This window comes from Marmota flaviventris, chromosome 6 (assembly GCF_047511675.1).
Source record: "Marmota flaviventris isolate mMarFla1 chromosome 6, mMarFla1.hap1, whole genome shotgun sequence".
NCBI classification, from domain to species: domain Eukaryota; kingdom Metazoa; phylum Chordata; class Mammalia; order Rodentia; family Sciuridae; genus Marmota; species Marmota flaviventris.
Window position 1 is genome coordinate 6763563 of NC_092503.1, and position 24542 is coordinate 6788104.

At 50.2% G+C, this 24542-nt stretch overlaps 1 protein-coding gene across 5 annotated transcripts in view; it reads left to right on the top strand.

Moving 5' to 3' along the window:
• Positions 1-24542, top strand: part of Prkn (parkin RBR E3 ubiquitin protein ligase) — a 1231972-nt gene that overhangs the window by 1201728 nt on the left and 5702 nt on the right. For 4 of the 5 annotated variants that reach the window (XM_071612868.1, XM_027939482.2, XM_071612867.1 and 1 more), the window contains 2 exons: positions 1998-2081; positions 22080-22197. In XM_071612868.1, the coding sequence (XP_071468969.1) occupies positions 1998-2081; positions 22080-22197 (202 nt within the window). The remainder of the gene's footprint in view (positions 1-1997; positions 2082-22079; positions 22198-24542) is intronic. The other variant, XM_071612869.1, reaches the window with a different exon arrangement.

The following is a 24542-nucleotide window of genomic DNA, read 5'->3' on the forward strand; positions in this document are numbered from 1 at the left end:
CATTCTCAGTAATTTTACATTTAAAGACTAAATACTGTCTTCTGAAAATGGACCTCTGGACTTTCTGTTTCTCACATGCTGGTGATTGGTTTAAGGACATCTCCACCATTACCTTCTCCCACCACCCCAAACCTTTAAATAAAGTTAATGTCCCACAACATTCGTCTCCAGTCTCTAAAGAGAAATGGAAAAACATGCAGCTTGAGCATCCTTAACCTGAATTCCAAAGTGCTCCAAAACCTGAAACTTTTTGAACAGTGATTACATCATGCCACAAGTGGAGAACTCCACACATATGAGAGGCCACAGTCCCAACACAGGCTCACTGAACACAGTGTATACAGTTGCCTTCAGGCTCTGTGCGTGTGCAAGGTATATACAAAACAATCATTTCCCTGTTTTGACTTGGGTCCCATCTCCAAGGTACCTCATTATGTATGCACAAATATCCAAAGATTTGAAAAAATCCAAATTTCAAAATACTTCTGGCCCCAAGCATTTGAGGTCAGGGATGCTCAGTACCTGAGGATCGACTGTGGCATCTCTCCATAGAGAGACGGTTGCATTCTAAAACGCCTTCCTTTTCTGCTTCTTATGTCTTGAGATCAAAATAATATTCAGGTTGGGTTTTTTAAAGCAAGAAGCTGGACACGGGGCAGGGGAGAAGGGTGTCCACATGGGGCGATGTCGTGAAGGGCAAGCGTGTTGGGTGGGCTGCCCTTTCTGAGCAAGTAGGACTGGGGACGTCTCTGGAATGAAGGTGGTCTTGCTGCCTCCTGTTCATCTCATTTTCATCTTTCTGCTCATATTCGTCCCGTCCTACGCACAGCTGAGCCGAAGGCCTGGCTGATGTGACAGATTCCAGCCTGAGGGTCCCAAGCCTCTGCAGCTCTCTGGGTGTCCTAGACACTGGTGGCTTTCCCAGGGTGTCTCAGTGTCAGGGAGGGGTGGCATCTCCAGGGTATCACATGCAGACCCTCACCCCCAGCCTGGGCAGCAATCTTGGGTGGCTGGGGACAATGACAATAGGATAGACCATATGGAGGCCAGGATCCCAGACAGTCGCCGAACAGGCACAGCCTTGCACGAACCAGCAGGAGTCCACTTTTTCTGCGCCCTTCTGTGTAAGATGCAGGGTGAGGGCAGGGGCTCCCCTAGGTGCCTTGGCGGGTGGGAGGGACACAGACAGGAGCTCCGCGCACCATTGATGGCGAGAGCCAAGCAGCGCCATGCCCAAGACTCTTGAGCCTGAGCCGCCAGACCAGTCCCACCCTCGGGGCTCAGACAACAGACATTTATTTTCGTAAACCTGGAGGCGGGAAGTTCAAGACCAGGGCATCAGAAGGATTGGTTTCTTCTGAGGCCTCTCTCCTGGTGCTCAGAGGGCCACCGCCTTGTATACTCACAGGTCACCCCCAGCCAATGTCCTGTGCTCTGATCTCCTCTTCCTATAAGGAGACTGTCATAGGGACCCATCCTGATGACCTCATTTTATTTTAACTACCACTTTAAAGTCTACCTCCAAATGCAGTCATACTCTGAGGAGTTGGGGGTTGAAATTAAACATACGAATGCAGGGGGCAGGGGATTCAGCCTGTAATAGCCCATTTCTTTTCGTAACAGGCTTTCAATACAAAGGAAGCCCACTGACATGGACACAGAAATCTTCTAGGTATATAAACAAATATCGAATGTGAAACTCTGGGATGAGCTTGCTTTCCTTGTTTCTAACAAGGACTTCGCTGCAATATTCACTTGCATTACTTTCTTCTCCACTGGGCTGGAAACATCTGGAAGGAAGGAAACCTGACTCATTCCCCTTGGCAACCCTGCTCAGAACACTCTAGTGAAGAGTGAAGGATCCCATCAGAATTCACCAAAAAGTTAATGTGACACAGAAAACTCACGAAGGCCAGAGGAACGCACCTGATGGGTTTGGAAAAGGGGAAGAGTGTCTGGCGGAGGCAACGCCCCTGACCCACGCTGTTCTTTTGCAGTTCGTCTTTTGCCGGGACTGTAAGGAGGAGCACCACGAGGGATCCTGCAGCACCCTGCTGGAAGCCTCGGGAGCAGCTAAACAGGTACAGATGCCACACGTCCCTCCCAGGGGCTCAGTCGCTGGTGGGCGGGGGCTACTTCCTGGCAGTCCTCAAGAGTTCCTCCCTGAAGCCCAGGAGCAGACAGCTAGTCCACAGCCCTCCTCCTCGGGGGACAGTGTAGACTTCCCCATGGCATCTGGGTGATCTGGACTTCCATGACAGTTTCTCCCCAAAGGAATACAAGATAGAGGTAGGGCTTACATGCATGATCAGAGGGGTATTTAGAGAGGAGATAAAATAATTTAACAATCTCTTTATCACAGAAATCAATACTGGTCCTACTTTTATTTTTTAAATGCCTTTGTGTCTTTTTTTTTTTTTTGGGGGGGGGTACCAGCGATTGAATCCAGGGGTGCTTAACCACTGAGCAACATCCTCAGCCCTTTTTAAATTTTACTTAGAGACAGGGTCTTGCTGAGTTGCTGAGGCTGACCTTAAGCTCATGATCCTCCTGCCTCAGCCTCCTGAGCCACTGGGTTTATAGGAATATACTGCCCCCAGCCAGCGCCGGCAGCTAAACTAAAGGTCCCTCTAGTGAATTTACTAGGACACCAAATAAAACACAGACACACAATTTACCTTTAAATCAAGCTCCAGGATGGCTCCTCTCCTCTCGGCCTCAAGCTCCCCAAATAGGAGAGCGAGGAATGTCACTAGAGGCTAACAAGAGAGAGCTAACACATCCAGAAGTGAACTTTTATTGGGGGGACCCTCATTCTTTAGAAAGTTCCATCTAAAAAAAGTCAAGAGGGGCAGGGTTACAGGCACAGGTAATTCCACCCCTGGGGCTGTGGGAGGCCAAGCCTACTCATGAAGACACATTCTGCTACTTCAAGGGTGGGACAGTGTCTAGGGCCACTACGAAGGTGACCAGACCACTTGAAAGTGACCGACAGAGCCTCTACCAATCACAGGCAGGAAAATGCTACTCATTCAGTGTGACCGCCCCCACAGGCATGCGCCACCATACCTGACTCATTGCAAATTTTTGGTGAAAACTCTGAGTGACATGTACAGATGGTCCTCCCCTTGTGATTAGGATAGAATCTAAGTTGATAATAGTGTAAATTATTCTAAGTTGATAATAGTGTAAATTCAAAAATGCCCTGAACACATCTCACCTACCAAACATTACTGTGCACACTGTTGTCTGGGACATGGGTGATCCAGGGACTTACTGGGAGCTGTAGCTTGCTACTGCTGTCCAGCATCTTCAGAGAGGGCGGCACCACATATCACTAGCCAGGAAAAGATCAAAATTCACAATTCCAAACATAGTTTCTACTGCATAAGGTAGAAAAATCAAAACCATCGAAAGTTAGGGACTGTGTGTACAGGGATACCGGAATGTGGAAGGATGGCATTTGTAGCAATATCATGAACTATGCTAAAGTACGTTCCAGGCCTGATTAAGTAAATATCGTGTTTCCTGAGGCTTACTTTCCAGTGTGCTATACCAGGCTCAGGGAAATGCAAATGTGTCTAATTTATTAATTATGATCAACCAAATCTTAGGGGAAAGAAGTAAAGAGCTCAGCACAGTTGATGAATTTACTCATTATTTTTCTCTTAATATAGATGTTAACAAGGGTCTAAACATTAACTCCACGCAGATAAATCCTCTAGTCATTTCCTTGATAGGATCCTAGTAAACAGACATACAAATTCTATAACATTTTCATTTTATAGTAAAGAATATTAAAGACCTAAGTGATCTGAAACCAGAGCATAAAGAAGCTATTCCTATAAGGTATTCTGGGGATGTGTTTATCCAAAATTAGCATAACTAAGTAAATGTAATTAGTGAATTGGGCCTTCTCATCAGCTTCTAAATTGGTGACCAGGAGCGTATAAGGAATTTAGAAAAAGTTGTCATTTCCATAGCAAAGGGGTAAATGCTCCTTGATTTATTTTAGCTCAAGGAAATTCACATGCAAGCTCTCTTGTGCTTGCTGCAGGAATGATAGTGGTATTGAGACCCTCTGCCTGGGGTCACTGCAGCCAGGAAGAAAAGCCCATGGTTCTGGGAAATGGGATTAGTCTAGCAGTTAACACTATGTGCTCTTCGGACCACAGAGACAAGGCTTCCAAGAAGTGGTATGCTGACATCTATTTCTTTGAAAACAGAACAGTAAGATGAGGAGTGTGTCCCTTACCCTTACCCTGTCCAGGCACCTGACTGTCCCTGTAATCCTATTCATTCTTCATTCATGAGGACCCAGCCATCCTTGATGGTGAAGTTTGTTTTCTTTTTAATGTATTAAAACCTTAACATTCAACTTAGAAAAATGGGGAAAAGAAAGTGAAAGATGACCCTGAGCACAGATGGCCCTTGTGAAGGAGCTGTGTCTACAATGTGTCTATCAGCACACATTCCACAGCCTGCTGGACTCTCCTGCAAAATGCAGTGAAGGACGGTTCCCTTCAGAGGCTTGAAGGGAAGCCATGGGGGAGCCACACAGGAAAACTAACAATTACAGCAATATGCCAAACCAGAGCACAGCAAATATATACCTCTGTACAGCACTTCCCGGGAGTCATGGAAGATGGCTCAGAGCTCATCAAGAGGATGCAGATTAGGAATGATAGACCATTCCAGAAGTGGACACCGCAGGGGCAAAGGTTTGGGGCAGGGACCTCTTCAACCAGCCTCTTCCATCCATCCCTAGTCCCCAAGCCAAGAGAGAATCTGGTGCATACACGCTTAAGAGATGTTTGTTGAGGGATGGTAGCATCTACAATGAAAGAGGCATCATTCCACTTGACAAATGTGTATTAAAACACCTCTGATATGTTAGGCATTGTTCTGATCCCTGGAAATAAAGAGCAAGATAAAGTCCCCGCTCTCATAGCATTTCTGTCACTTCACCGGGCACCACAGGGTGCACAAGCAATCCATGAGAGGAGTTCCCAAGCCAGACCAGGGCGAGGTGGCCCTGCCCCTAGACCTCCCAATGACGAGCCCCCTCCTACTTCTAGCCCCTGGTGACAGAGCCAGCCTCCTGTCCTCTCACAAACTGACCAAACTGACCAACAAACCTAAAGCAGAAGGTCTAGAGTATCCAGTGGGTCCACACCCACTGCACAGAGCCTGCGTTTGCTGCCATTTCCCCAAGTTTCTGAATCAATTAGGGCTCCACAGGGAAGTGACCCGGACTCAGACGGGCACATGGAGGGGGTCTTAATGGAGGGATGACCTACGGCAGTGGGGTAGGATCACAAGAACCAAACCACTGGAGTCTAGCCCAGTGGGAGCGGGACCTCACTAGGCCAGAGGTGCCAGTGGAGGAAACGGGGGCTCTGTGAACCCCACAAGTGGGAGCTGCAGAGAAAGGGACCTCGTGACAGAAGGAATGATCCCAGAGGGTCCAGCTTTGCCAGAAATGGGCTCCAAGCAGGCCAAGAATGTGGGTGGACATCTCGACTTCTCTCTTCCACCTTCTGCACTCTTACTGTTGTCTCCCACTGGCCAGATCCAGTGGGAAACCAGCCCCAGGGACCCTGGGGACACAGCTCATGAGAGTCAGCCCTGCGGGTCAGGGCAGTGGAGGGAAAAGAATCATGCTCTGTGAACCAGTTTGCCAGGGCTCCAAAGCCTCCTTATTTCAGCCCTGGTTGCTGAACCCAACAAGCTACAGCACCAACACTAAGGCCAGGTCCACTTGGTAGTAGAATGAGGGTCTGGGTTTTAAGGGAGCCCCTTACTTTCTGTCCCCTACATTTCTCTCAGTCTGCAGAGATCTCATGGAGGATGGCCTCTGAACTACCACTGACCAAATCCTTTGAAAGGACCATCTATGCACCCCTGACCATCCAAAGTTCACCCGGCCCCTTGAAGTGCAGGCGTTAGATGCTCCTGGATGTCTGAGTTTTGCTAATACAACAAACTACCCTCCTTGGTCCTCTCCACATCTTCTTTCCCATTCAGTTCACCTGAAACTTTTTTCCTCTTAGCCACTCATGGCTGCTCTCCACTCTCTTCCTCTAGAGGTGACTGGTTTCTGTTCTTTGCTATTACCCTCTCCAGCCTGGCAAGTCATTTCCCCCGGGGCCCAATCAGCTTTTCCCATGGGTTGGGCAGCTTGACTCAAAACTTAATGCATTTTTTGATTAATGCAATAATTTTTTTTTCAAAAAAAAAGCAAACTCAAAAATTGGTTTTAAATTGGTTTTAAAATATTGAACAAGCTTTAAGTTGAAACTGCTGAGAGTTTGGGAAATCAGTGACAGAAGATCAATCCATCTCAAGCTAATGAGAATCCAGTCCTGTGCACCTCTTCTGGCTCTCGCTGCCTTGTTCTCCTCCCCTGTTCTGTTTCTTCCCATGTTCCCCAGAGGCTTTCTAATAACTAACCACTTGCTCTTGCAAACCACATAGATCAATGCACCCTCACAGTGGTTCTAAGTCATTGATGTTACTACTCTCCCTATTTAGCGGAAGGGCAAACTGAGACATCTTGAGTTTTAATGATGCTATCTAAAGTCACAAAGGAAATCAATTTCAGTGGTTATCCCTGATCAAGTGGTTTGGGAACAGCGAGTGCTCTCTCTGGTTAATAATCCTCCTGTGTCTAAGAGGAATGTGCCCATCCCTGCCCACTGTGCTCCTACTTAACCCTCAAGACCCAGATCAGATGTCCCCTCCTCTGTGAGGCCATCTGCCCACCCCACTGCCTCCTCTAAGCCTTGAGACAACTGAAGTGTTGTTCCTCTCTCTCCCCGGAAGGCTGAGTTTTGCTAGTGCAGAATTTGCACCTGCTTGTCCCTATCCCCCAGGGCCTGGCACATAGTCGGTACTCACTGACTGGATGAATGATAACTCCCTCCTTCATCCTCACACCTTTCTCTTCCCCAGGAGGTTGAAAAACCACCTCTACAAAGATGGACAGTCACTTCTAGACTGGGTTCCATCTCAGTAATCACTTGAAAAATAAGATTCCCATAGTCAAACGCGGTTCCCTCCACCGACCCCCTGAAGTGGCAGATTGAGCCACCATCTTGGCTGGGATGACAGGAACCGTGTACACTTGCAGGGGACGTGTTCACAAGGTTCTTCCAAATGCACCCTCTTGTTTTTAGCCCCGCCACAACTTTGTGTGGTAAACTGTGATTATGAGCCAGGGCTAGGGAGGGAGAGAGGCCCATGGGGCCACAGAGCTGATGAGCGCCAGGTGATCATGGTGCCCAGGGGTGTGGGAGCTGCAGCAGGTGGGACCGTGGACCACATCAGCCCGTGAAGCAGCAACATGGCCTGTCAAGTCTTCCTCCCGGGCCCTCTGCTTTGTCAAAGAGGGACTGGAAGGAAAACTCAAAAGCCAGCAGAGACCAGACCCTTACAGGAACAAAATCCTTGATTCAAATCAGGGACTCCCAGCATTTTGATAAGGAGACAAAGATATAGTTCACCTTTGTGCTGTCTTTCCTAATAAAACTGCAATAACAAAAACAGATCAGAACCTTAGCCTGGGCACAGTCATACACAGGCCCACAGTAGAGGCTGCAAACCTTGGAGTACGCGGCTTGTCAAAGGAAGCAGCAGCCAGTGTGTGCCACACAGAAAGGCGGGCCTGTGTAGCCAGCTTTCCATCCTGTGACAAGTCAAATAATAAATAATAAATCAAATTCACTGGCTCACAGTCCTGGAGGCCGGGAAGCTAAAAGCAAGGGGCTGGCGTCTGGTGACAGCCTTTTTGCCACATCATCCCATGGTGGAAGGCGGAAGGGCCAGAGGGGGGCCAAACACAGTCCTTTAAAATGGCCCCAACCCACTGGACACAGTAGCACACACATGTAATCCCAGTGGCTCAGGAGGCTGAGGCAGGAGGATCGCAAGTTCAAAGCCAGCCGCAGCAACTTAGCAAAGCCCTAAGCAACTCAGCGAGACCCTGACTCTAATAAAATATTAAACAGGGAGCTAGGGCTGTAGCTCAGTGGCAGAGCGCTTGCCTAGCATGTGTGAGGCCCTGGGTTCAATTCTCAGCACCGCATAAAAATGAACAAATAAAATAAAGGCATTCTGTCCATCTACAACTACAAAAAAATTTTTTAATATTAAAAAAAGCTGGGATGTGGCTCAGTGATTAAGCTCCCCTGGGTTCAATTGCTGGTACCAAAAAAAAGGGCACAAAACCTACCCATCAAGGTGATGAAGGTGGACCCTCATGGCCTCCTCCTCTCTTAAAGAACCCTCTCTTATTACTCTTATGAGCAATTAATTCACAAATTTGGGAGGAGACAAGCTCTCAACTGTAGTGACACGGAGGCTTGGAATTTGGGTTCACTTTGCGTGCGTCACACTCCCTACATTATATACGTTCCAACTGTGTCTCAGCTAACTCTTATTTCTTCTAACCAATGGGAAAAAAAGGAGTAATAGGGATGTTCCGTAAGTATTTATAAGGTATCTATCCTGTACATGCATCACCTGCAGTATCTTGAGCATTCAGTAAGACAGATCTGGCCTCTGACCTCACGACATTCATAATCTAGTGCAGCAGAAGAAGCAACTGAACAGATTATTAATTGCTGTACTCTGAGAGGAACAAGAGAGGAAGGATAGGAGGCTGTGGATGTATAGAAATGACATCAGTCTTCTGGGAGCTTCAAGGAACCATGTTTTAGTCCACTGTTTGCTGCTGTGACTAAAAAATCTGACCAGAACGATTATAGGAGAAAAAGCTTATTTAAGGGCTCAAGGTTCCAGAGGTCTCAGTCCACAGACAGCAGGCTCCATTCCTCAGGGTCCAGGTGAGGCTGAACATCATGGCAGGAGAGGGTGGCAGAGGGAAGCAGCTCACATGATGATCCGAAAGCAGAGAGAGAGAGCTCTCCACTCTCCAGATACAAAGTACACACCCCAAGTCCAGGCCCCCAGGGACCCCTCCTCCAGCCGCACCCCACCTGCCTTCAACTCAGTTAACCTCATCAGGGGGTGAATCCAATGATTGGATTAGAGCTCTCATAACCCAGCAGTTTCTCCTCTAAACTTCATGCATTGTCTCACTCGTGAGCTTTGAGGGACTCCCCACATCCAAACCATAACAAACCTTTCCCTGAAAGAAGTGAAAACTGAGACTTTTGAGGATCAGCTGTCCAAGCAGAGGGGACTTTGGGGTGTTCTAGGGAAAGAAAGGAGGTGTGCAGAGTGCTCCAGATGAGAGAGCGCGGCGTGTCCACGGACAGGAAAGCCGCTCACTTAATCATGGCCTGAAACGACAGTGGCAACAGCCTGATCTGGAGAAGTAAGCAGAGGCCAGCAGAGGCTCACAGATCACGTTGCAGAGGTTGAAGTCCAGGGCAGTGAGAAATCACCCACAGACTCCACGAGGTCAACCTCATCAGATTGGTGTTTTCAAAGGTCACCAGTGATGATAAGAACCCCAGGTCGTGTTTTCCAGGAAGAAACTCTGAGCTCTTGAGACCTGGTTGTGGACGGTTGTTACTGGGGTGCCTGGGGGACCGCACCCTGCAGCGGGAAGGGAGCGAGGCTGGGCAGAGAGAAGGGGAACTGCCATGGGTTACAGCAGCCAAGCCCACAGGAGCGCTGGAGCTGGGACCGTCCCTCGGAGACATTCTGCATCAGGAAGGAGACAGGATGGCACCCGGTGGGCATGAGCTGTCCTCCCCTCTGCTCCACGCCCAGGGGGTAAAGCAGCTTCCTTAGGCTGAGGGCAGTTCCTCGTCAGGGACCTGGTGGGGAGTTGTGAGCTGCCAACGAAGCCGGAGGCTGAGGAAGCAACTGCCTGAGTCCTGGAGCAGGGAGCTGGTCAGTCTCGGTGTCCACTGCAGTCCACCCTGATGCTGCCCAGACCTCTGCCTCTTAAGCAGGGAAGAGACTAGGGAGACTTGCAAATGGAGGTTGAGAGGTGAGCAGAAGCTCACACTGCTGCAGGGGTCTCTGGGTTGCAGCTGGCTCCAGTGGCCCCCCTGCTACGATCACTCTAGACCCTCTCTCAGATGAGAACCTCTAGTGGCTTACCTGGTGGTCACCCCAGTGGTCCCCATTCCTGGTTGTATGCTATTCTAAAGCCATGACCACTGAACCTGACTAAGCGTTGTCAAAATCAGCCGAGGAGTACCAGAGAAGCCACAGTGCACCTCCCAGGTGCCCAGTGTACCCTGCCCATTCTCATACCCACCCCCCATGAGGGCCTGTCCCTTTGCTTCACCTGTGAGTCACTTAGAGACTGGAACTCGAGGTGACCAGATGACCGCCCTGATGAGCTTACCAGAACTCTCCGTGGGTTCTCTGTAGACGTGCAAGCCAGGCCCCTGTATCTGCAGGGCACGTTGCACAGGGGAGCAGAGATTCCCAGGTGGGGGCCGTTCCTCCTTCACCCCTTGATTCCTGGACGGTGAGATTCTGCTTGTTGGCAGTGTGGAGCCGTGTGGTGGCTCTGGGTGGAGGGCCTACGCTTCGTCATAGGGGCCAGCGCCCCGTCACACAGTGAGGAGCTCCAGCTGCAGGTGGAAGCTGGCCCATCCCTCTCACCAGTCCACGGCTTCTGGGAAGTGTGACACGCGGAAGGACAGAGTGGTCATGTCCCCACTGGGACAGCTCCTTTGCTACTGGTCCCGTGCAGGGCCATGCAGGGTCCTGCCAGCGTCGGAGGTAGAGCCGCCTGAAGCTCTGCCATCAGGAAAGGCCAACCCATGCCCAGAAGAGGGCTGGTTCCCGTCAGGATGGACTCCTCCCCCTTCCAGGGCGTCTCTGCGACCAACACGACCTCAGAGGGCCACACTAGCAACTCAGTGCTGCCTCGGCTGGCAGCAGCTCGGACAGGGGCAGGGACAGTGGCGACCCCAGCCTTAGTGAGGAAATGCAGACCGCAGGCCGCAGGGCTCACATCTTGCCAGCAGTGCTGCTCCGCTCCAGAAGCAGGGCTTTGTGGCCAGTAATGAGGTGGGCCAGGTCACGGAGCCGGGGCATTCTGCCCGCCTAGTTGTTTAAGGGTGCTTCTCAATGCGTGCTGAGTGCATTGACGTGAGTACCTGGATGCTCCTGCCTCAAGCCCTCTCCATGGCGGGTCCGCCTGCCTGCTCTGCAGAGCCCTGGTCTTACCGGCCCTCAGTCATCTTACTAGTCACCAAGATGTTTGCCCTGCTTGTGAGCCTGTATCTATTCTTGGCTCAGCCCTTTTCTTTTCACACTGAGCATGTAGTCAGCTGCCGACTGCTCACATCTGGAGCCCTGAAACAGAGCACGGTGGACGGTGCAGCTTAAAACAACAGGAATGTATTTCACATGCTTCTGGAGGCCGAGCAGTGGAAGATCGGTCGGCAGCGGCTTGGTCTGGTGAGGACTCAGTTTCTCGCTGCACCCTCACATGGTGGGAGAGGCGGGGCTGCTCTCTGGGGTTCCTTGTATAAGGACACTAATCACATTCGTGAGTGCTCCACCCTCCTGACCTCCTCACCTCCCAACAGCCCCAGCTCCTAACATGGTCACCGTGGTGACTGGATTCCCACACGTGAACCCTGAAGAGACACCAACACTCACCCCAGCGAGTGCACTTCCAGCGCTGCCCACTTGGGAGCTCTGCTCACCGCTCTGCCAACACCAGGAGGAGGTCCCAGCAGAGCAGCAGCCCATCTGTGGCTCACACCCACAGGCTAAGCAGGTCGCGGGGATCCTTCATCTGCCCCCAAACAATTCCCCCCTGTCCTGCCACCACCACCACGGGGCCACGGTTTTAAGAGGCCACAGTGCCACAGTGGTGGGCGCCTGGGGATCTGTGTCGCCTGTTGGCACAGCTGCCTCATTCCATGTGGCCCGCCTTGTGCCTGACCCTGGAAACCCTGGGTCCATCTTATGAGGATGTGGCTCAGAAGCGCCATCTCTGCCAGGCATAGTGGCACTCCAGGGACTCTCTTTCAAATGCACAAAACTCTTAGTGACTGAACACTGGAGTCCTCTGTGGGGATTCTCTGCCTGGCTTGCCTCAGCTGCATGTGATGTCACACAGCTGGACTGGCGAGGCCCAGGAGGGGTAGGCTTGAGGCCGAAGCCACAGAGCAGCCACAGAGCCTGGCGGCAAATCAGAAGACGGGCTGTGAAGTGGCCAGTTAGTGTCGATGCCTGGATTTCTGACTGGGTGGCAAGCGGTGCCATTCCCTGGGAACAGAGTGTCCAGGGAGTGAGAGTTCACCTTGGCCTCCACAGAGGAGCTCAGTGGGAAGAGGAATGGATGTACAGAGCCCTGAGAGGGGACAGCTGGCCTGGAGCCAACAGTGAAGACGGGATTCTCCCCTCCAAATGACTGTCACTTACCCCCCATCCCTACCCAGGAACTCTGGTGCTTTGTCACCAGAAGCTCAGCTAAGAGCCTCCCAGATGGGAGTGAAGCAGCAACCACTCCAGACAGCCCCGATTCTTCCGGATGTTTTGCCCCTGTGCCTCCCCTCGTGTACCTCCCAGCCACTTCCTGCAGTTACAGGAGCAGAGTCCTTGAACTGGGGACCGGTGAGATTTACTATTCCTGGAGATCTAGCTCCCTAGTTATTTGGGAGTGTGCTTCTTGAATCACTTGTTGGTTTAAGTAAAACAGTTTTATCGATGTCACTTGTGCAGAATCCTTGACTCTGGACGCACAGCCTAAATGGATGTGCACGCGGGACAGGAGGGCTGTGATAGATCTCCATGAAGGCCGGCGCAGCCTCCCAGCCTGCAGTCCATCTCGGGCAGCTAAATAAATGCCAAGGACAGCACCAGCCTCTCCATAGAGCGTTTCCAAAGCACTTAGCCTGTGAAAAAAAAGGCTTGCTCTGGGGGGGACAGAAATGGCCCTGGGCTGGTCGTCACACAAATCAGCTTGATCTTCTGCACTTCCAGGCAAGTCACTCAACCACGTTCAGCCCTCTCCCCCCTGCCACACGGGGCCCGTAAGATCTTCTGAACCATAAATAATGAAATGAGAATGAATGTGAGGCATTTTATAAGTCATAAAATACTACAAAATGTAAAACTTTGGGGTTCGAGTTTTTCATGGCTGAATGCTAAAAATGTCAAGCACTACAGAGAAAAGGAAAGATAAGATTGAAAGACACATGAGACGTGCGTGCACACGCACAGACGCTCTCCTGGTCTGTTGTCTACTGCCTACAGGACAGAGGAGGTGGCGATTTATACAGGAAAGCACGGCTTCCCGTTCTGGAAGTCAAACATGGTACATCATGGGCTCAGCTTCTCATGGGGGCCTCACGGTGGTTTTCTCAGGAGGAAAGCAGAAGGCAGGTGGGCATGTGGAGAGGAGGGAGGGAACAGAGAAGCCATCCTGTTTGGTGACAACATGCTGGCATGAGAATTAATCCAATCTGGCCTCTGGAAAGCTCCACCTCCCTACACTGCAGGGTCCAAGCCATACTTCAGCCTGAGTCCTGGCCAGGGGCGACCCCTTCACACTGCAGCACTGACACCCGGTGCATACCCCCTAGGACATACCCCCCAGGACATCCCGCTCCTCTGACAGACCCTACCACAGATCAGGTCTCTTTTCTTTGGGACCCTCCCTGTCTTGAGACACTTTTCTTCTGGGCCTGTCACGCCACAATGAGCATCACCCGCCCTGCTACAGCCCACCAGCAGGGGGCTCCCTCCAGTCTGGGTCCACCCATGTCACACCACAAGTCCTGAGCTCTCCCGCCTGGGCACCAGCAGACCACAGCTCTTCCCAAAGCCCCCACCTCCCCAGGAGTGACAAGGTGTCCCAAGAGCTTAAGATGCCAGTGGGTTCTTAGGATCCTGGCACCTGATCCACCAAGGCTTCCAGGGCAGTCCCTGGCCTGAGGTTCCCAGTGTGTGCCCTGTGTGCCAGGGACCATCGGCCAGCCGCAGATCCACTGGGTAATGAGGAAATGTGTTCGCAGAGCCGCTGTCACTCACACACGTACACATACCACACCACACAGCAGGGCACACACACTCTATACCCCACATGCCAACTGCATTCGCCCTGCACACGGCATACCACAACAGACCCACCGTACACAGCACATAAACAACACTCGCACCACACACAGGCCTCTGCACAGTTCACACACCACGCCCACCCCACACACTGCACACACACCACACACCCACATATACCATACATGCACACACGCCCAGTCCTCCAGTCCCTCGGGTTGGGGTTCTCTGCAGGAGCAGGCGAGGGAGGGCTGCGCAGCGCCGATGGCCGCCAGAGGGCGCTGGATCCCTAAGGCAATGCTACATTCACAGGCAGCAGAGCTGAACCGCCCATGGTTGGTTATTGCGCAGTGGCGCTGGCATCAAAACAGCAGGCCACACCTCAGTGACACGTACGACCCTGTTAAACACAAGGTTCTGCAAAACAAAAATGAAATGGCCTGGGGGGGGGGGGGGGGGGAGCATGCGCCTCGAGGGAAGCCCCATCAGGACCGCAGCCCGGGCTGAGACCACTGGGCATCGAGATCATGTCCCCAGAGGGCGTTTCTGAGAACAGCAGGTTTGGAAAGGCGGCCCTGGTGGCCATAAGCCTGGATCGTGGGCAGCCTATGTCCCTGCACGTCAATGCTGTGGCCTTAGTGTGGAAGGGGCTGGTGGGCTCCACCGAGGCTCCCTGGCCGATGCCCCTGGGTCAAACGCAGGTGCCAAGCGCGCGGTATCGGGGCTCACGCTTCCTTTCTCGCTGCGAGAATCACCTGCTCAGCCTCACGTGGGGGGGGGGCGGTCTGAGACCAAGCGGGATGCGCCTGGAGGCCAACAGCCGGCCCAGGCCAGGGAGGGTGGCCTTGTCCGCCCTCTCGATCCCCCGCCAGCCCTTAGAATGAACCCGCAGGTCTTTCTTATGTGGTTGTTTCTCTGCAGAACCCTGGCTGGTCATCCTTATGTGAATGTTGTCCCCATGACGCAGGACACTGTGAAGTTGGGGGGACTTAATGAAATGACTCATGTGTGGTACCTGCCTCAGGGCCTGAAAGTCACCGTTCCCACATGGCAGCCCACAGGCAGGGACCTTCATTGTCTATTCCTCATTTCTCCTCTTCACCAATGTCCCTAGTGTCTAGGACAGCGCCTGGCCATCTTAAGGACCCAAGAAAAATGTTTGACAGGTTAAAGAGCGTCTGTGCCAGCTGTAACAAAAATAGCAGTATGCCCTCTCTCACCCCACTGCCCTGACACCTGGTGTCCTGCTAGTGAAGCTTCTGCTTTCTAACTCTTGTCTCTGTTGGTCACTTTAGTCACTGACACCCTAAGAGAACTGGAGATCTCCTTCATCTAACAAATGAGCTTTTCTTTCTCGCTCAGGTGTAGATTTTTTCCACTTTCATCTGCTTATGGTAATAGTTGACACAAAGTACTTTAAATCTTCCCATCAAGTGGTACCTATCAATAATCTTTCTACTTTAAAAGTATGTTCTTCTGTTTCCCCATCAATTTCAAGATAGCTCAACAGACATGATTTATATTATATACCTCCCTCCCCTTTATGAGGCATTGAGCCCCAAGGAGCAGGACTGTTTAAGATCTAACCTGTGGCAGTTGGTACACATTCCACTGAGAGCAGAAATCACCACCACCCTTATCATCATTGAAAGGACGGCCACACTGCATCCTACGTGTGGCCCAGGAAGTTTGGAACTTGATGGAGAAAGTGTAGCCTCATGTCCACTCATTCCTCCATTAAATCTCAGCACTCTGGTGAGTTTTTTCCTTGAAAATATATAAAAATAATGAGTTCAACACACACACTCATTCCTCTAGAACAGATAGCAATAAAAGAATGTCATGAGACAACAAAACAAGTTTTGTGGGCATCCTTTTCTCTCACTAGCATTATTGATTAGCTCAAGGCCCTTGGAAGGTGGTGCTGTCTTCTTAGTCACCAGCAGGGGGCGGGCTGCTCAAAAGCAGAAGGCTGCAACTGGACCTCTGCTTGACTTTGCATCTGGCCAGGCTACACTGGAGGGTTTCAGTAATTGTTTGACAAGTGGGTGTTAACCGGGCTTTCGATTTTGATGAGGAAAGTGAAATTTACCTGAAAAGATTCGTGCTGAACTAAGCCAACCATTTTTTCAGTGATTAATGACAATCTGATCCTTTTTGGAAAATAGATTTAAGTTGACTTTTAGGATTCAAATATACTTGTCCAATTACTGGCCAACCAGGGGTCACAAATAGTCCCCTAAAGCAGGGAGGATAACGCATACACATTCTCTCAGGCTGTTCCAGCTTATGTGTACATTAACAGAGCCTCCCAGGAATGAATTTGGTGTTTACAACCTCTGTGGGGACACCTTGCTTTGCCTGCATTTTTAATGGAGACTTAAGACCAATCCAGGTGGCCTGGGCATCCATGCAAGTTCCCATAGTGTCCATCTGCCCCTCTCTGTCAGCCAGAGATGCTGGTGATGATGACAAAGTAGCAAAGCTTGTGATGTGACCTGCGGCTTGTATCCAGGATGCATGTGCTCCAGGTCACGATGACCCTTGTGAGAGAGAAACACATTCATCACACGTCTGCAGGTGAGCAGAGACGGGCCAGAACTTCTGTGCAAGGACATGTGCAATGAGCAGAGAAGGAATCTGGGCCCAAACCCCGGCCACTTCCCATGACGCAGACATCTCAGTTCACTGGAAACTGATCACCACTTAAAGCAAGGACAATCATCCCCTCTTGGCCGGCGGATTACCTATTGGCCAGCACTTGGCCTTGTAGAGGCCATTTGACTCTCTCTTCCACTCTCTTTCTCCCTTTCTGACTCTTTCCCATTTTCACATATAAACTACAGATACATATCAGAGAAAATTGCTCTTTTTTTCAGCCATAAAATATGTCAGTAGAGAGACTTCTCCCTTCCACCCTCCCCTGTGCATACACACACACATACACACTTCCTTCCTAAGGACCTTCCTAAGGATGCTACCCCAGACCTTCTGAATCCAAATTTCCAAGGTGTGAGCACAAGAATCTGCAGCATTTAAAAGTCCCTTGGATGACCTTACCAGCAAGCATCTGGCCACTACTTGAGATCATTCCAAAAGAGTTGGAACATTAGCACCAAAACCACTCGTAAAGGATGCAAAGCAAAGGATGCTTGTCTCAGGAACTGATGGTCAAAGATCTAAGCCAGGCCCCAGGCACAGGCCGAGCCCGTCAGGCAGGCCAGCAGCAGTGAGAGGTCCCTCACCCCATGGGTGAAGGTCAGAAGCCACAAAAAGTACTGGGACGTGGGGAAGTTGGGGGCAGGGACTCCTGAGAAGCTTCTGGGTGACTCTGCTTTGCCACAAAGGAAGATGGCCCAGGGGTTAGCATCAGTGACAGTCGGGATGATAAGGACAAAAAAGGCTGGGCTTTGGCAGCTGGAGCCCCATGTGTCCTTACTGCGTCATTTCAGCAGCTCAGGCAGAAGTGGGAGCCCCCAGGTAGCAGTGACAGCAAGCAGAGTCGGGGATCAGGGCCGGGAGGGTGGTCGTCACTCCGGGGCCCCAGGAGGTAGGAGAGAGCCAGAGGCGATGGCCAGGAAGGGCTCTCCCCGCAGTCACCAGGACCTCAGCTGCCTCAGCTCCCACGCCTTGGTCCCTTCACAGCATGTGAAGTGACACATTTCTCCGGTCAGAATGGGCTTGTGGGCCAGTGACCACACTGGGGCTGGGCTTTCTTCCCCTGAGCCAGGTGACGCCAGGCCCTGCCTGTGGGATGCTGCGCTTACTCAACCAAGTGATCTGATAAAACCACGGCCACACAGCACCCTCCTAAGGTCACATACACGCTGCTACTGCTGGTCCTCCAGCCCTTCCCTCCTGGGCGCAGGATCAGGGCCAGCTGCCCTCCCCTGCTGCCCACTTGGCAGGTGTAGGGACATGATTCTGACGCATGGCTTCTGGTCAGCCCATGCCCAGGTGTAAGTCATCAGATTAATGGGGAAACTAGCCACAGACAAGAGACGGGTTCCATGCACACAGGAGGAGAGGAATCTCGTCTTGTTCCTCGGGAAAGGATGGCAGAAATGCCATCTCCAGCTCCGTGCAGAGCCAGGTACTGTCCTGGGGGATACACCATTACCTTTTAGGAATCTCTTCTCTACCAGGAAAAAAAAAAAAAAAAACACGTCTTCATGCCCCACAAGATCACCCGTTACTGCCCCAGGCTATGGAAGCCCTGGTCCCTCACAGTTGTGGGTAGTGATTTGCACAAGGCTACCACCCACCCAGGAGATCTGGGCAACTGCCAGGCAGGCTTCCGAGACTCCCCTAGTTCAGAACTAAAGCAATGACATGCTTTCTCCATTTTGCCTTTCTTCCAAGGTTTTAGGTGTCTTCTCCTTCCCTGGGCTTTTCCCTCTTGTCTTTCTATATAACGTGTTAACAAAACACACACACACACACACACACACACACTCACACAGTACTGTGTAAGATTTTTTCATGATTTTAATATGCCTATTTCAAGATAATTGGTATCTATACAATTTGTATATTAAATATTCTACAGTCAGAATGGCAGCAATTATGAAGACAAACAATAATAAGTGTTGGCGAGGATGTGGGGAAAAGGCACACTCATACTTTGCTAGTGGGACTGCAAAATGGTGCAGCCAATATGGAAAGCAGGATGGAGATTTCTTGGAAAACTTAGAATGGAACCACCATTTGACCCAGCTGTCCCTCTCCTCGATCTGTACCCAAAGGACTTAAAAGTGTTCTCAATAGCCCATGTGCTAAAGGCTTGGTCCACAGGGTGGTGCTCTTGGAAGGGGTAGAAGCTTTGCGAGGTGAGCCCTGGTGCAAGATCCTTAGGTCACTGGGAGTGTGCCCCAAAGGGGAGAGGGGGACCCTGGCCTCGTCCTCATCTTCTGCTTCCTGGCCATGAAGTGAGACATTTTGGTCCACCACGTCCTCCCCAATATTGCCTTGGGCACCTCCACCAAAGGCCAAAACCTGAATCTACCTGATATTGTATTGATGATGCCTCTAAAACTGTGATCCAAAACAAGTCTTTTCTCTTTAATAAGTTAATTCTCAGGTATTTTGTTACAGTGATAGAAAGGTCACACACACACACACACACACACATTAAGAAACCCTCCTCTGGATCAGGTGGGTGTGGTCAGCCAAGTAGTGAGCCTAGATCAATGCCCACACCCTGCTCTGTCCCCCCTTGAATATGTTGCCTTATATGGCAGAAGGGACTATACGATTAAAGGTTGACTATCCTAGATTACCTGATGTAATCTGCTTCAGTTTAAATGTGGCCTCCAAAGTTCATGTGTGAAAACCTCATCCCCTGGGCTGTGTGGCTCAGGGATAGAGCACCTACCTGGCACGCGCAAGGTCCTGGGTTTGTTTGACCTCAGCACAGAAAAAAAAAGGAAAGTAAGGAAGGAAACAAACATAATGCCCAAATTCATATGCTCATTAGCATGTGGAGACGGGGCCTGTAGGGTGGTCAGGATCAGATGAGGTCTTGAGGCTTGGCCCCAAGATGGTCTTCAAGGCTGTACAGGGGGGAGAGAGACCCAAGCACTCTTGCTCTGCATTACCACATGACACCCTCTGCCTCCGCCTCCTCCTCCTCCTACTGCAAGACATCCCCAGCCACCAGCCCTGCAGACGCTGGAGCCATGCTCTTAGATTCCTCAGCCTCGAGAACCACGAGCCAAATGAACTTCTACTCCTAAAGAATTTCCCAGCCTTGGGTGTTCTGTTGTAGCAGTAGAAAACAGACCAAGACAGGGCCTGATCTCATCACATGAGCCCATAAAAAGAGAGGCTCTTTTCCTGGTGAAATTTGAGAAATAGGGCATGTGTGTGTTAGACTTAACGTTGCTCTAACAAATCCCTGAGATAATCAGCTTAAAAAGTAAAAAGGTTTATTTTGGTTACAGTTTTGGAGGTTTCAGTCCATGATTGGTTGGCCCCATTGCTTTGGGACCTGTGGTGAGACAGCACACAATGTGGGGAGTGTAGGCAGAGCAAGGTTGTTCACCTCCTAGCCAGGGAAGCAAAAGAAGAAGAGACTGGGGCCCCACAGTCCCTTCCAGGGCACAACTCCAGAGCTAAAACCTCCCACAAAACCTCCCTCTGAAAGGCTTCCCCCACCTTCCAACACTGCCTGGGGGCCTCAGCAGAACATTCTAGATCCAAACTCTACCAGGGCAGAAGAAGCAGGAGCAGTTCCAGCATGACAGGGACTCCGTCTGTCAGTGCTGCTGTCAAAGACGGAAGGTGCCAAGCTCTAGGGAGTGACACCACTCTAGACTGAGAATGCCACCCACTGGACAGACTGCCAGGGGACAGGTCATTAATTCTGCAAGGACCTGCGACTGAACTCTGCCACAACCAGAGGCACTTTACACACACAGGCAGGACCCCGCTCCAGACCAGAGGCCGTGTGTGCCACTGTGGTTGGTGGGACACCTGCCGTCACTTCTGACACTCAATTTTATGACTTCTATTACTTTCTATAATTCTATACTATCATTTATTTCCTTCTTTTAGGCTTTTATGTTTCGTTTTTGTATTTTCCACTTATTCTATTTTTGCTTGCTTAGAAAGAAAAATCTTTCTCTTTTACCAGTGAACCTAGAAATTTAAACATATTAATGTGGGAAAGTCCACTATATGATCTCTCACAGTTATTCTTCTCCACCGTGATTTCTAGCCAACAAATTAAGTGTCATTTTTACATAACTAATATTGACTCTGACTCTCTCTTTGCTGAGAGCTGTTCCTTGAAGCCCACGTCTTCCTTCTGAACCTTCCCTATCTGTTCTTTTAGTGAGGTTCTGTGGATGGGCAGCACTCTTTATCTTGTGGCTAAAAGTCTTCATACTTGAAGACCAACTTTACTTCTCTAGAGTCCTGGTAGCGGGAGTGGGCTTCCAGTACTCTGAAGGTCATGTCCGCTAACACCTTTGGCTAGGAAGTCAGCTGTCAGAATAACTGTGACTTCTTTGCAGATGATCTGTTTTCTTTGCCACTGTCCCTGTAAATGCCATTTGTCCCTCCTGTTCTTTGTCATCTCCTTCTAGAGCTCTAGAGAAGTTGGGGTTTCTCACCTTGGGTGCCCTTTCCACATCCTCCAGGTCCTTGCTCTCTGGCCTGCGGGATTTTTGTGGGATTTCTTCACCCCGTCTTTCAGTTCACAGTCCCCTCTCCTTGCATCTCATTTTTGTGGAACTCATGAGCTCGTTTCTAACTTTATTAGTTTTTCTAATGAAGGGGGGTGGGGCTAGTTTTCTCCTGTTGTGAGTTTCCTACTTTTTGACCTTCCAGCTTCCTAGAGTTTTATATTGTGTACTTTCTCCCAGGTGCAGCTTTCTAAGGTGCATTTCCCCACAGTGGCTCTATTTGGTTCCGTTGGTTCTGGAACGTGTACAAGTCACCCTCTGAGCGGAGCCTGGCTTGAGCCCAGGCAGCTGGTTCCAACCGGCTCGAGTTCTAGCCTGTGTCCACAACTCCAGACACCTTCTTCTCTGTCATCTCCTCGCTCTCGTTGTTGTCTCTGTGACAACAGTTGGAGTCCCCATTTCTCAGGTGCAAGAAGTAAGGGAAACAAGATGTAGAATGAAGTTTACAAGGAGAGATTGTGGAGTCCCACAGACTCTCCAACTTACTGGTATTGAGCCATTTATTCGATTTGTCTGACCCTCAAAGTGAAATGAAGACTAGTGTACTCGTTTCACACGTGACAGAGTGTCTGCTAAGAAGCACATGTGAGCATTGGTCACCATGCCTGGCGCTAGTCCCCAGGGAGGTGGCATTCCTCACAGTGATGAAGAGGACAGAGGGAGGGCTGTGCCCTGTAGTCCTCTTATCAGCTTGTGGCGCGTGCCAAGAACATGTGTCCCGCGTGGGTCCAGAGTTGGCCAGCCCTGATCAGGCCAGGGGATGTCCCAGGTTCTGGGACCTTTAGGCACCCCTGTCTTTAAAGTTTTTTTGCACACTAGAATTTCAAGAAGCTGAGACCCCAATGCCGGTCAGAGACGGAGTTTGACTTCCTCTTGTCTACCCACCAGGCCTACAGGGTGGATGAGAGAGCCGCAGAGCACGCGCGCTGGGAAGAGGCCTCCAAGGAAACCATCAAGAGGACCACCAAGCCGTGCCCTCACTGTGGGGTGCCCGTGGAAAAAAACGGTGAGTCTGCGCTGGCCGGGGGAGGACGTCCTGTGCTCTTGCTGCATGGCTGCGCCCTCGGGGCTCTGGGAGGCGCACACCCCTCATACCTGCCCCGTCCATCCTGGGGGTGGCACCTTCCATTTAGAGCCCTGGCAGCCAGCGCCCTGGAGCCCCTTCTAGACGCGCCCCGCTTCTGCCAGTGGCCGGCCCCCGGCGCCAGCCCAGGCGAACACCAAGCCCAGGCGCGGCTTCCCCACGTCCGCTCTGAGCGGCAGCTGCGCCCTGGTGGGTAGAGGGCACACCCCGGGGCACTCGGTCCCCCTGCCCCAGCTGTCGTTCAGCAAGCACATGCCACCCAGCTCAGCGGCAGGAGCAGGCGCAGCGCCGGCCAGGTTCCCACTGCCGAGCAGCGGAGTCCTGCAGAACTCAGCCCAGCCTGGACCATTCCCCGTGGGCAGGACGCGTGGGACAGGGAGGACCTGCGGGTCCGGCCCACCTCCCCTAGGCTGCCCGCAGGCACCGGGAGCACAAGGGAAAGAAGGGGCAAGGCCTTCACAGGAGGGGAGGTGGTGGCTATTGAGGGACAGGGCCAGCACTCAGAGGCGCAGGGATTTTTAAAACGAATTCAATACTGAGGCCATTTTGCTAGGATTAAGGAACCTTTGTGTACATCTTGTTGTTGTTTTGTTTTTGATATAATCCTCAAAGTTGGTAAATTCCAGACTTTTCTGGAAACCACTTGGCAATACACATATGTAAAGAAATTAGAGTGTCTCTGTTTTTTGACCCAATAACCCTAGTTCTGGAAATCTATACTAAAAATGCATATGCACAGGTACACACACATACCACATACATGCACGCAGGTACCACATATCCATGTGTATAAGCACGTGGGATATGTGTATGTGTATGTATATATGAGCGTGTATCTGTGTTATGTGTATATGTGCAAGATATTGTACATGTGTGTTTGTGGTGTATGCGAATGTGTATGCATGTGTATGTGTTTGCAGTGTCTGTATATGGTATATTTTATGTGGGGTGTGTGTCTGTGTGCTGTGCATGTGTATGATGTGTGTGGTATGCATGTATATGCTTATGGTCTGCAGTGCAGGTATGTGCATGTGTATGTGTTGTGTGTACCTGTGTTGTGTGGGGTGTATGTGTGCATATGTATATGCATATATGTCCATGTATGTGGTGTATCTACAAATGTGTATATGGTGTGGGTGGGTGTATGTATGAATGTGTATTTGTGATATGTATATGTACATGGGGTATGTGGTGGTATGTGTGCATGTATGTGTGTGTGTATTTGTGTATATGGTATATGATGTGTGTATGATGTGTATGTGGTGTGTTTATGTCTCTATATGCATTGTGTATATGTTTGTGGTATGTGTATGCATGTGGTATATATGTACATGTATCTTATATGTGTATGCATGTCATGTGTATAGGTGCATGTGTGTGCATACATGTGTATGCAAACACATGAATATGTGTATGAGTATGCATGTATGTACACTGTTGTGCATATATATATGTGATGTGTCTTTGTGATGTGTTTGCATGTCTACTGTGTGTACATAGATCAGTAGTGTATATATTATGTGTTTGCAAGCATGTATATATGTATGTGGTGTGTTCATGGTATGTATAAATGTGATGTGTGTACATGTGGGAATGTATATTTGTATGAGTTTTATGTGTATGGTGCATATATATTGTGCTTATGTAATGTATATGCATGTGGTATGTGCTTTTGGTGTATCAATACATTATGTAAGCTTGGGATATATGTGCTGTGTGTATGTATGTGTGAACATGGGGGCACATTCATATACACCACATGTAGAAACACACCTTACAGATACATGCATTTATGTACATGCACATACCACATACACATACACATACCACATGTGCATACACCATGCACTACATACATACACACATGCACAGACCCTACATATACACCACATGCATACACACACATTTATACACATACACCACAGACATACAAATGTACACACAACACATATATGCCACACATGCACATACACCACATACATACTCAAATATACATACACACATGCACCTACATACATACCACATACATACATAGTATATGTACCACAAAACATACACACCACAAACACATACACTCTTACACAACACACACCCATATGTATAAACACCACATACATGCATATGTACACTACATGCATCAATGCATGCATACACCACTCATATACACATAGACACACATATCCATATTACGTATGCACATACACATCAGCACACACACCACATGCATACCCATATGCACATATACACCAAAAGCACAGTCATACACA